The 13,755-nt window shown below is 41.9% G+C and overlaps 1 protein-coding gene and 1 long non-coding RNA gene across 3 annotated transcripts in view; both read right to left on the bottom strand.

Annotated features, from left to right (window-relative positions):
- The window catches only part of LOC309375068, a 605,268-nt gene that overhangs the window by 127,093 nt on the left and 464,420 nt on the right, over window positions 1-13,755 (bottom strand). The window lies entirely within an intron of this gene.
- CDH5 (cadherin 5) overlaps window positions 1-13,755 on the bottom strand; it is a 31,340-nt gene that overhangs the window by 14,253 nt on the left and 3,332 nt on the right. Inside the window, exons 2-3 of one of the 2 annotated variants that reach the window (XM_081921635.1) lie at window positions 2,307-2,491; window positions 865-1,064 (exon numbers count right to left, since the gene is read on the bottom strand). In XM_081921635.1, coding sequence (XP_081777761.1) covers window positions 865-1,064; window positions 2,307-2,313 — 207 coding nt within the window. In that variant the 5' untranslated portion in view covers window positions 2,314-2,491. The remainder of the gene's footprint in view (window positions 1-864; window positions 1,065-2,306; window positions 2,492-13,755) is intronic. The other variant, XM_081921636.1, reaches the window with a different exon arrangement.

The raw sequence follows: 13,755 nt of genomic DNA on the forward strand, positions 1-13,755 counted from the left end.
AGTTTGGATCCATTGCTCTGTGTCCACTTCTCTGGAGCAGCAGAAAACAACCTTTCTCCCTCCTCTATGTGACATCCTTTTATATATTTGAACATGGCTATCATATCACCCCTTAACCTCCTCTTCTCCAGGCTAAACATGCCCAGCTCCAGGCTAAACATGCCCAGCTCCCTAAACATGCCCAGCTCATAAGGCATCGTTTCCAGGCCTTTGACCATTTTGGTTGCCCTCCTCTGGACACGTTCCAGTTTGTCAGTGTCCTTCTTGAACTGTGGTGCCCAGATCATGAGTGAGCAAGGTCTTCTCAGAGCTGAGCTGGCATTCAGCAACAGCAGCCACAGGTTGGATGAGAGGCTGGCACACAGGCAGACTATAGAAATGAAAAGGAATCTGGGAAAACATAGGAAGCTACTTCATACAACGCTGGACAATTTGTCAACCTATCTCAACTCTGCAACTCATAGGCAGAGATCTTCCTTGTCACTAGTTACCTGCTTGTAAGAACATAAGAAGAGCCTGATGGATCAGGCCAATGACCCATCTGATCCAGTATCCTGTTTTTGCAGAGGCCAACCCAGAGGCCTATGGGAAGCCCAAAAGCAAGACCTTCATGCAACAGTATTCACAGCAAGTGCCTTGGGCCATGGAAGCAGAACATAGCCATCCTAGCTAGTAGCCGTTGATAGTTTCTTTCAACTGGAGACTCCAGGAATTGTACTTATGCCTTTCTGCATATAAAGCACATCCTTTACAACTGAACTATGAATTGATGGTTCATCAATCATTAATTGTAAAAGAACAGGGTAAAAATTACATTCATTTGGGAGGATGGGCAGGACTGAAATTCAACAAATATATTCTTACCCTCCCAACATGATGTGGTAGAGTCCCATTGTGTTCTTCGATAATATGCATTTTATTCCAGATCCACTCTCTCTTTATGCGCTTGTTAATATTGCTGTTAACAGCAGTCTTTGTGAAATCTTCTCCATGAGCACTAGTGGGAACCAGCGTCAAAGAAAGCAGGAGAAGGCAGCATCTTGCCATCTCTGTGGAAGAAAGCCCTGTAAAGCAATACAAACAATGACTACAGATGTTGTTGGGGTCTTTCCAATGAAACTCTCCCCATGCACCTGAAGCCCTATCTTGTCTAGCATCCAGCTTCCTACAATGGCCAATCAGATGCCTCTGGGAAGCAGGCCATGAGGACAATAGCCCTCTCTCCCTGTTGCTCCCTAGTAGCTGCTATTCAGTAGCATGCCACCTCTAGGTTTGGTGGTACAGTGGTACCTTGGGTTACAGATGCTTCAGGTTACAGACGCGTCAGGTTACAGACTCCGCTAACCCAGAAATAAGTACCTCAGGTTAAGAACTTTGCTTCAGGATGAGAACAGATATCACGCGGCGCAGCGGTAGCGGGAGGCCCCATTAGCTAAAGTGGTACCTCAGGTTAAGAACAGTTTCAGGTTAAGAACGGACCTCCAAAACGATTTAAGTTCTTAACCTGAGGTACCACGGTAGTATATCACCACCAAAACTATTAGCCAATGATAGTCTCCTCCTCCTTGAACTTTTCTACGCATCCCTTACAACTATCCATTGGGTGGCAATCACCACATATTCCACCAGAAAATTCCAAAAGAGCCTTCAAGCAGATTTTCTATCTGCTTGCCCCACTCCCCCTGCCTGGGAAGAAGAAGAAGAGTTTGGATTTGATATCCTGCTTTATCACTACCCAAAGGAGTCTCAAAGCGGCTAACGTTCTCCTTTCCCTTCCTCCCCCACAACTAACACTCTGTGAGGTGAGTGGGGCTGAGAGACTTCAAAGAAGTGTGACTGGCCCAAGGTCACCCAGCAGCGGCATGTGGAGGAGCGGAGACACAAACCCGGTTCCCCAGATAACGGGTCTACCGCTCTTAATCACTACACCACACTGGCTCTCACTGACCCTTATAAGGCAAAGCTGCTGCTTAAGTGTTTGTTTTTGGCAGGAACAAATACCGGTATATGCTGGTTTTTTAATACTTTTGAAATGTTATGATTTTGCTTTGAATCATATCACTTGCATTTGTATTATTTTGCATTTGCATTATTGTATTTGCATGTATTTGTTTACTCTTTCTGAGCTGCCTTGGTGGCCTTTTTTTGGTCAATAGGCAGCATATAAATAAACAGCAATGTAAAACAGCAAAGGGTGTGTGGCATTTCAGGCAGCATTTTGGGGGAAACAGCCTACAATCAATTTAACTGAACTAATAACTAAATATATTACATTAAGAGAGGAAACTGAAGCACAGGTCTCTCACCTGCCATCTTTCTGCACCTCTTGGCAATGTCTGAACCAGCCTGGAGTTTTACAGGCCTCCAAAGTCTGATGGTTCAACAGAGTGAGACCACACTGAATTCAGTTTATTGAAGGGACGTGAAATTTGTGGGTGGTGAGCTATTGTGGGCCTCCAACGGCCATCAGGCTCAGCTAGCATGACCAGAGCTAAGAAATGAAGAGAGCTGTAGTCAGCAATATCTGGAGGACCCTGGTATATCACAATACATCTAAATACTATGGGAGCCTTTATTCTTGTGATTACCTTAACCTGCCCAGATTTTGATGAATCATGGGTGTGATGGGGTTGCAGCTGCATTGTTTTATCAGGTGTGGAAGTGGTGGTCTATCTAAGCTCACATCACTGCATTCTCATTGCAAACATGCCTGATACCAGGTGACATTTATTGATTATAATTTATGAAACACCACCTCAGGGCCAGTCCTATAATTAGGCACAGTGAGGTAGCTGCCTCAGGCAGTTGATGCTGGGCACTGGTGGCTGTGAGTTGTGTGTAGGACATGCTCAACTCAAGGGGGAGATGAGCAGGTTGTGGAGACAGTACTGAACTAGATGGACGAATGATCCGACCCCAAAAACAGCAGCTTCCCTGCATCATTGAAAAGATGGCTACAGTACTTCTCGTCTGGCCCTTTCCTTCCATTTCATTCAGATTCATTTCTTTTTACATTCCGAAAACTTGCAAAGGGTTTCACTTCCTCCAAGTGCTTTTTTGAGCAGACTTTGTGTCGCCAGATAAAATACATTTGTCTCTTCTTGACTTTTGGGAACTGGATTGTCAGCCCCTTCTTCCCTGGAACAGTTTGTTTGCTGAAGCCAATATACCATTTCTCTTGAAGTTTTCCAAACCAGCCACAAGATTCCTCTAATATTACAACGTTTGCATCATGAGTAAAAAGTTTGGAACTTGCATGTTTCCACTTGCAAATCCCTTCTTGCCAGTAATTTGAGAACACAGGAAACTGGCTTATACTCTGGGCCCCTGCATATTGGTGTTTTGTTGCAGTGGGTATATTCTGCAACATGTCATTGACACAATAGAGCACCAACTGTGGATTTATCCTGCTCTAATTTGTTCTGCAACACTCCCCCAGTGCTATTGCATTATTGCTGCCTGGAGGGGTTGTAGCATAACAAACGTGGGGCAACCCCCTCCCCTCCATTTGTGGTATAAAAAGCTATGGGATCTCAGCAGAAAGTTATCAGATATACACTGATTTGAAGTGAATCAGTCTGTTCGTCCCCAAAGGTTTGCAAGTGCAAATAGGATTAAAAACAGGATCATGTCATTAGTACAAATAATCATGAATGTGCAATAAAAAGAAAGTCTGGAAGGGCCCTGAATCAGACCACAGGTCCAACTACATTGTTATCACAGTCCATGGACCATAGCTGTCAAGTGTCCCTTATTTGAAGGGACAGTCCCTTATTCCAGCGCCATGTCCCGCTGCTGTCCCTTATTGATGGATGTCCCTTAAATGTCCCTTAAATGATGTCCCTTAAATTTCAAAGGAAGCAGCTCCTCTCCCTCCCTGCCGGCCAGGGAGGAGGGAGGCTCCAACTGTGTTGCTTGGCTGTGTTGCTCACCCAAGAAGAAGTCTACGAATGACTGGGGGGTGGAGCTTGCATGCCTTGTGTGTGGCTAGTTAATGCAAGCTGAGGGGTTTTTTGATTGCTGGATGCCATTTTGTTGCACGTGCTGCTGCAAACTTTGCAGTGCAAAGCCAGGCCGGGGAGCCATCTTAAGTTGAGGCTGCATAGGCCTTGTGGTGCATGTGATTCAGATTCTATTCAGTTGAACCTCTGGTTACAAAGTTGGTTGGACAGTGTTCTCGAAGCTACCCAGCATGAGTTTGACCAGACTGCAGGAGGACAGGAAGACTTGAGTGCCTGGAACAGGTGAGGCTGCAGGTCCCTTATTTTCAAGGCTGCTGGTCCCTTATTTTCAAATCTGTAAGTTGACAGCTATTCCATGGACACTTTCCAGCCAGGCAAAAATACTCAGAGGGCATGGAGCAGGACAAATGAGAGCTATGGCCTGGGGCAATCCCAGAACCCTGGAGGGCCACATGCTGTCCTCAGGCCTCAGGTTCCCCACTCTCATCTACAGTGACAGATAGCAACCTTCCAAGGTGTCAGAGTTTCCCACCTCTGTCTGAAGATTAGAACAACTGAACCTAAGACCTTTTTAAACACACACACACACACACACACACACACACACACACACACACAAAACACATGAGCTCTGCCACTGAGCTGGGAGTCAAATTAAAGACCTGTTTCAGACAGGGCAGGACTCATCATATCATGAACCACACTGACAGCAGCCCAATGACCCATCTAGTCCAAAATCTTGTTCTCACGGTGGCCAACCCAATGCCTATGGGAAACCCACAAGCAGGACATGAACTTAACACTGCTCTCCCCTCTTGTGGTTACCAGCAACTGGTATCTAGAGATTTGACAGTGGAAGTAGAACATGGCCATCAGGATTTGTAACCATTGATAGCTTATTCTCAAGTTCAGTTCCTCATGTTTCCACATCATTTTGCAATTTTTCCTTTTAAATGTCCTCATGAAAATTCACCAGCATTTTAGTGCAAATTTCTCCTGATAAACACGTTTGTCTATAATTTTTCCTGATATACAATTTTTTGCAGAGCTATTTCCCTGAATATAATGCTTCTTTGTATATTATTTTCCACAAATATATGCATTCCATACACATTTTACCCTAGCATACGCATTTTTGTTTACAATACTTGGCTGGAAACAGCATTCCAAAATTTGGAGAAATGCAAATTTCAAAATATGGCTGTATTTTAGTTCATGTGTAAACAAGGTAAGTTTGCCTTTATTTGTGAACTGAATTGAATTCCCCCTGCCATCCCTATACAGAGATGAGCAAAACAAAGACTATTCTATAGTCTTGTACGGGTGAGGGTTGGGAAAGGTATGCTGGTATTATAAAAGATGCAGAAGGAGGCTGTGGATCATGCCCTGAATCTACATATGATGGGCACCACACTTGATTAATTTCCATTTATGCATGGTTACAATCTCATCTACCAATCTAGTGTTGACAGAGGATTTGGATAATGAGTGAATATTACTTCAGTAAGTGAAGCCTCATGATACTCAGCTAAAAGAGATAATAAAGACACTTTCAGATATATGTGCTTTTTTCTTCACCACAAGGCATCTATGACTGGATGAGCAATGCATTTATGTTATATAGACAAAGGGCTTTATTGCAACTCCTAACATAAATAGAATGCTATTACTGGAAGAAACCAATTTTCTGCTTGCATTTACAAAGGAATTTTTTTTCATTGAAAGAGTCCTTTCAGTTTTTTTTTTTAATGTAAGGATACATTTTGTAATGTTGGAAAGTTCTTATTTTCAGAAGTTTCCAAGCATTTTAAGTAAGGCAGGGTGTGTGTGTCTTAAACAGTGTTTTGTCTTTCTTTCTGTCCCTAACTTTCACTAGGCTGAAATTAGGGACACTTGATATGACTTTTCTTTGGTTCATTTTTATGGATCAGGGCTTCAATCTTGCTTGTGTTATATTGAAGTATCAACCTCTCAGTGACCCCTTACCCTGCTTGTGATGTAGAATGAAACATCAGGCTTTTTGACTGATTGCAAGGAAGCATATACTGATAAACTATTTCGCCACCAGGAAAGCCTGCTAATCAGTTTCCTCAGGGATTTGTAAGTTGGATTTCAAACAAACACCGATTTCGTTTAAGGCTTAATTGATAACACTTAGAAATAGTAAGATAAAGCTTGTTTTGCCTGAACATATGAATTTGCCCTGCTCACCTCCATAGACACCATGATAATCTTGAGAACAATCATTAAACGTTATAGTTGAAAGGAATCTTTTCCTGTCCCCTTTTGCAAGTCATTTTACATGCAAGTATATGAGACCCCAAATCATGTTCAAGGACAGGTTTTGCGCAGGTTCAGGCAGCACCCTAAAGCTCTAACAATTTCCACCCCACTTCACGCCACTCTGAGTTTTAGCACTCTGCTGGAGATCAGACCAAGGAAAGGGCGAGATCTCTATTGCCTGACAAAGGTGATGGTTTCAGAGGTGAGAGCTTAATTCTCACAGATATCGAAATCTTCATTCTGACTTTTGGTCCAGAGCCTCCTAGATAAGGTATAATCTTGCCTCTATCCCTATTTTTCATGAGTCCCATAACACATGCCATGTTCACTCTCTATGCGTATGCTTCTTAGGATTCTAAGGTCTTTTATCTTTAAGCGGGAGTGCTAGGAATGTAGCTACAGTAAAATGCTGCCATGGTGTATATGTCTATGTTTATCTCACATGGTTTACTGTCTCTGTAGGATGCCTACTCTCTTTTCCTTGTAATAATTCTTTTGTTAGTTCTTGCTGTGGAAAGTTCTTTTTTTGGTATAAAGGTTGGAACACTCACACTTTTAGAACAATGCACCTTTGTCTCCACATACAACGCTCTGTTTCTCATCAAAAACGGTATATTAGGGTTCTCATGCAAGCTGGGCATGTATGAGGGTTCAGACATAAACATATAACAGGACATTTGGGATATACTGTATGTATACTGTATGTATCCAGAAGGCCATCAACTGACTAGGAAATTGCTGTGGTAAGCAATTTTTCTGGAACACCATGCCAAGGAGCAAATAAACTCTTATTACACTTCTGCACCTCATCTGTATCCTCTCTCCCAACCAAAGTCTTCTATCAGCTTTTATACATGCAACTTTGCTCAGTCCCTTCTCCAGATCTGGTAGTGCTTTCATTCATGATCAGGTGATCTCAAGGATTGACTCTTATCATGTTTTTTACAAGAAGTTGCCATTGAAGGCTGTTCAGAAGCTAGAGCTAGTGCAATGACTGGCCTTGATTGTGTTTTACTATGAACCTGAGCAACTACCTTATTGTATTAGTGTTGTGTGGGGAGTAGTTAGGCTATATGCCTGAGTCCCTTCTAATTCCTGGATCCAACAAGGATTCAATTGCTGAAATAGGCAGGCCAGCTTCCTGGTGAAGTAATGGTCTAAGTATGGGCCATTAAGATGCCAAAGGAAGTGTCTCTATGACACAAGGGAAATGGGTACCTCACTCCCCCAGCTGGCTTGTGGTTAGAAAGACAAAGGTCCCAGCTGAGTTGTGTGCAAGCTAGAGGCTAGAAGCAGGCTGGGCAGCTGAGAGACAGAGTCATGCCTGATTTCTCCTGGGATCCAAGGCTGTTGCTATGGGAGAAGCAAGACCTAATGCTGTGAGCCCCTTCATCATAGGCTTAGGCTGTAAATATGTGCAGATAAACCATATATCCTAAAGACACCACAGTCTTTGCTGTCCTTCATTCCAAGGAAACTGAACAATACACACAGACACTTGCATCTCTCTACAACCTTGGTCGGTGGTGAGAATTCCAAGCCACATCTCAAGTAAAGAAGTGGACTATTGAGAAGCCCTCAATCTGTGGTCCTTTACCACAGAGAGTGACATATCCAACCTTTATCAGAGCTTCACCAGGCAACCTGTTAATCAAGCATTCATCCTGATTTGCTTGCCCAAGGCTTACACAGAAGTCATACTATATCCGGTCTTTATTGAGCGCTCATTATGATTTGTTTGCTGCAACGTTATATGACAATGAGCAGTCATCCTGATTTGCTTGCATGGTGCTTACAGTCTTCTCATTAACTGAATGAATTCTTTACAGCAGTCACAGATCAATAAAATTAGATGCACAAATGAAACGTATGACTAGTTAAAACAATTAAATGCAGATGCATTTAAAGTCTCCATTTTTTCCTCTTCCTCTCTCTCAAGTAGCCAGCAGAAAATTTCTCCTGATCCTCACTGAAGTCAGAATTTATTTATTTATTGCAACTACTCAGTGATCTAGAGGAAACATCCCTTAAGCAAAACAGGAGATCTTCAGGAGATCTTCCATGAAGAATTCTTATTAGAGGGAGAATCAATCTCTATCTACATTCACTATACAGCCTGTAGCACAATCAGTTGTTCATCACTCACTGTTCAGCACATTTCTGTCACTTTCCTAACTACAAAAGTCCTTTTTTAAAAGTGGAACTGTTGCCCCAGGATGACTGAACACTCCACTTTAAGTGTTCAAAACTAAGCTCCAGTGCAAAATAATGAAAGTCTAGAGGCAACCCCGGAAAGAAGATTCTGTATCACGCCTTCCAGTATTACAACAGTGACTATTTTGATTTCAGTCTCTAGTTACTGAGTTCTTATTACTGCCACATTATTTCTCTCCAGCTTCCACATCAGGCATGTCTGATTAGCTCATAATATGGACCATCAAAAGTTACGAAGAAAACATCATCTAGCTCTCTGTGTGCATTAAAAGAACCTCTAGTTATTTAAAAATTACTAGAGGTAATTATTTCTATCTTTGACCAAAAAGGGTCATTCCTGATATAGGCACTTTAGGAGTGCATACAACATTCATGCAAGGTCTATTTTAAAGAAGGCAAAATAGGAAATAAGGGCATTAAAAATGAGAAATGGCGATACCTTATCCTGTTGCTTCTGCTAGAGAATTACACCCACCAGATGAGTATTAGTGCCTTTGGACTTTGAAGCAACAGCAGAAATGGTCATCTTAGTTCATTCCATAAAATGCTGCACTAAGCAGTTTTGCAATGATCACAACATGTCAAAAAAGTTCAAGGCATCTTAGTTTCCTTTAGGTTAGCTCTCTTCCCCTGCACCCCAAATAAAACAGAGGTTACATTTTGAAAATGGAACACTGTCTTGATCAAAGTTCTGGTGAGCCACTATGAGAAGAGGATACTGAGTTAGATGAGCCTTTGGCCTAATTAAACAGGGTTCTTATGTTTCCATTGAACCATGAACCTAAGGAATTGAGATGGAAGGAATTGGCAGTTTTGATTCTCCTGGTTTCTCATTTTTCCAGTCTTAAATTTGGTTCTCTGCATTTCTGCAGCAATTTACACATTTTCTTTCAAAATATCCTCATAAAAATTATTCAGCATTTTAGTGCAAATTTCTCCTAATAAATACATTTTGTATGCAGTTTTGAAAAATGTACACATTTTTGCAAGCAAGTTCTCCAAATGTAATGTATGTCATTTTCATCAACATACTCATTTTTATGCCTACTTTTACCTAATATATACATTTTTGTAAACACTGGTTGGGTAGAGAATTGCATTACAAAGTTTGAATAAGTGCAAATTTCAATGGAAGGCTATGTTTCACTTCTCAAAGTATTTAGGAAAGTGCAAATGTGATAAATTCTGCATATAATGTGAACTGAATTAAATTTCTCTGCAAGGCCTGAAGAAAGAAAGACAAAACCTCTCTGTTCCTTCCTCCTCAAATTATACTCTGTTTTTGTTCAGTTTTGCTCAGTAAAATGATATCAGGTATTTTCTCTCTGGACTTTGTGTTAATTAAGTGACTTTGCTAACAGATAGAACAGGGGAAAATATTTTTTAATGTTAAACCATCAATGTGTTTTTGAGGTCCAGATTCACCCAACACTATCCGTGTGTTTGAAACTGGGAAGGGTTGCATGATCTCAGGGATGGATCTAAATGTGTGGCCCTGTTGTACCCATGTTGCTTCATGAGTAGATAAATATGACCTAGCAAAGGAAATGCCCATACCATGTTGTAAACTAGCTATGAGTGGGCCTCATAGCTTTAATTACTTCTGTGATCACACAGTTGCTTTTAGTTTTACTTATTTCAGCAGGAAACACTTTTCACATTCATATCCTTAATAGAACCTGTGCTTATTAGGATTTCTTGGCCTGGATGATGTTGTTGGGAGTGAGCTAGAAAAAGATACAACAATTACAGTTTGGCACAGAGGCGACAGAGGGCAACAGCCAACAGTTTGCAAGCCTCTGACTGTTCATGAGATCACATTGTTTTGCATCTCCACCCACTTTGAGTTCCTTCTGGCACCCAAGAGCTCTGAGCAGAGCAAAAAGTGTGCTGAGTGCCAGGAAGAAAGTTCACAGCTGGAGTGGCTTTGTAAAATAGTTCTACAAAACCGATCTTTTGAAAGGGAGTGGTTAGTCTGTAACAACCACATCTCACCATTCACGAAGGTTCTTCAGGAGTAGGGATGGGGAAGAAATTGGGTTCTGTTCACCTTTAAAGGTGAATTTATCATATCCACACTTTCTGAAACAATACAAGGACTGAAATGTAGTCATCCTTCAAAATTTGCATTTACCTGAATTTTGTGATAAACTTGTCCAACCAATCAATGTTTATGAAACTGCATATATTAGGGGGAAGCATGCATAAAAATGAATATATCCATGAAGATAAAATAAAAAATGCATTACATTAGAGGAATTTGCTTGCAAAGATGAGTACACTAGGGAAACTGCATACAAAAATGTGTTTATTAGGAGAAATACACACCAAACTACCAGCGAGTTTTCATGAGGATTAAAAAATAACAATAACTCTCAAATTGCTGTAGAACTGTGGAGAACTGAGTTTAAAATTTGAAGAATGAGAAACTGTGACCCTGACTCTGCGGACGTGTTCAGTTCCAGCTCTGTGCTGTCAGAAGGTTTCCATGAGTTGGCTGGGAAGTGAGGAATGGGCAGAGGACGGCCAGATGGCTGGCTTCCTGCAGATGGCAGAAGAATGGAAACTCCAGTGATTTCAATGGATACTATGACCTAAAGGTCACGCTATTCTATCCCTGGCAAGACAAAGACAATGGATTAATGTAGCTTGGGTAGGGATCGGGCAGGGAATTCAGGTTTGTTCTTATTTTAGCGAGAAGCTACTAAATTCACATTTCTCAAAACGATATGTGAACTGAAATTCAGGGAGCCTTCAAAATTCGCCCTTCTCTGAATTTTGTGATGTGTTTCTTGAACCAAATGATGTGTACAAAAATGAATATATTAGGGGAATAGAAATAATAACATGCAAAATGCATGAAATTAGGGGAAACTGCTAGTAGAAACATGCATATTAGTGAAATCTACACACCAGCATGAGTTTATCATGCACTAAAATGCTGGCAAATGTTCATGTGAGAACTAAGAGAACTAAGAGCTAAGAGAACCAAAACTGGCAGATTCACCCAGCAGGGCACTCCTGATGTTCTTATGTCCTGCTTGCCAGCTTCCCATTGGTGGTTATGAGAGCAGAATGCTGGACTAGATAGGCCTCTGGTCTAATCTAGCAGGCAGTGGTGTATGAGGAGGGCAGGTCAGATTGCAGGAGATCATAGCTCTAGGATTCCCCCCAACCCCAACAGGAAAAAAGTGGGAAGATCTCATTGCCAGTGGTATAGCATTTGCTTTGGGTGCAGAAGGTCCCAAATTCAATCCCCAGCATCTCTAGGTAGGGTTGGGGGTGCTACTTTGTGAGCACTGTCTGTAGTCAATATTGAGCTAGATGCTTCAACTCAATATAAGATAATTTCTTAGGAGCATTGATGATCTCCCGTGGAGCTCCAGGGTAATTGGTGGAACTTCCTTGCGCCACCAAGTGATAAGGAGGCTTCCACATTTCTCTGTTTGTGTATAGATAATCATAGAGGAAGTCAGAAAATGAGGGGAGAGGAATGCTGGATACGCCCTCCTTTTTTCTTTGATGCAGTTCCTACTCCTTGTCAGAAGTTATCTTCCTGTATGCATCTGGTGGACTTCTGTGAGAACAGAATGCTGGATTAGATAGGCCTGGGTCTGATCCAGCAGGACTGTTCTCCTTTCCGGAGTGGGGAACCTGTGGTCCCCTGGTGATTGCTTGATTACAATCCCCCTAATCCTTGACCACAGGCCAACAACTTCTGGAGGACCACACGCTCCCTTTTCTTATGCTTTATGTGCTTATGTAGCAAAGACAGGCTGAATGATACTGGAGTGAAATACTTCACCCAGTAAGAAGTCTGATGTGGCATTTTATTCCAAGTGAAGTTTCTGGGATGTTTATAGAGGACTGCTTCATGTAGAGTGAATGGAAGAACCCCCATTTTGGGGGTTACTAAAGCATGAATGCTTGTCCCAAAATCTGACCATGGTTATCTGTTTTGGTTGCAATGGTTTGTGTAGTTTGTTCATTAGGGAACTCAAGGCAGCAAACTCAGGGCACATAACAAGCAGTCGTACATCCAGGTACTAACCAAATTCAAACTTGCTTAGGTTCAGCTATTTCATGTTCTTTCAGACTATGCCTAGCCTAGCTTGAAAAGGAATATGTGTGTGTGTGTGTGGTTCACACCCATTATTCATGTATACCCTGCCAAATCGATTGCATTGTAAGAAACTACCCCCCACCGCTATCACCGCTATCACTCAAGGATGGCTACTTATGCACCATCAAAATAAGAGGACAAAACAGTATACAGGTCTACATACAATTTGCATATGCCAATGCATATGGAGAGTTAGAAATGGAAAAAATAATTACTGTCATTCAAAAGAGTGCCTCCAGAAGCTGCTCACTAGATGAGGCAGAGCCACTATGCTAGCTTCCCAGCAGGTGGGTTACTGTTGCTTACTGAGTGGGTGGAGAGGTCAGCATGGTGTAAAATGCAATCTGGCACTCCTGCTGGTGCGCTTGCACCACGCCTGACTCCCCAGCACCTCACCCCTCCTTCTCCAGCAGCAGCCACCCACATGCTGGGAAGCTGCCATAGCAGCTCTGCCCCACCCATCAAGTCATTTAGGAATACCTCTTGCCACAGTGTGGAAGACTGTGGTGAGGTGACCCCTGTTTGCTATCCAGGTGATAATTGTTGGTGAGCAACTTAGCAAATTACTCTCCCTTCTTTAAACTGATGTTGGACTGGACTTTGAGCAATTCAAACATGCAACACTTTCAAATAGACAACTGAAGTAGAACATGTGGGTACCCTACAAGGAAGGGGTATGTTTGTAGATTTTCCTGCACTTTGCAGCCAAGTTTGTTGTGCTGCAAGAAACCGAACCTGCTTCTGCTTTCCCCCCATCTAGCATAAATTAACAAATGCAAACAAACACCCAAATAACATCTCCTCCCTCTGTTGTCAAAGAAGGGCACTCAAATGCCAATTACTACTGTGCTAGGAAGCCATGTGATTTCTGTTTTCTTGAGAAGAGGAGAAAGAGAGGGATTTCTCTTTAAATAGTATCTGATGTTCATACAATTCAACTTGGCAAAGGCAATCCATCAAAAATGCCTCCAAAGGTTAAAAAGACTATACAAATCCCTTTACATATATCCTGTTTTCAATTACTCCATTTTGCTTCAACAAAAGCAGGATATGAGGCAAGTCTATTCAGCTTGGCAAAGCTCTTTGCAAACTGTTAACTGTTTAAGTGAAAGTTTGCCCCTTGATCTCTTCTGTTATTTTATTTATGGAACCCCAACTTTCCTCCAAGGAGCT

Source organism: Podarcis melisellensis (genome assembly GCF_964234715.1).
Source record: "Podarcis melisellensis genome assembly, chromosome: 8".
NCBI lineage: Eukaryota > Metazoa > Chordata > Lepidosauria > Squamata > Lacertidae > Podarcis > Podarcis melisellensis.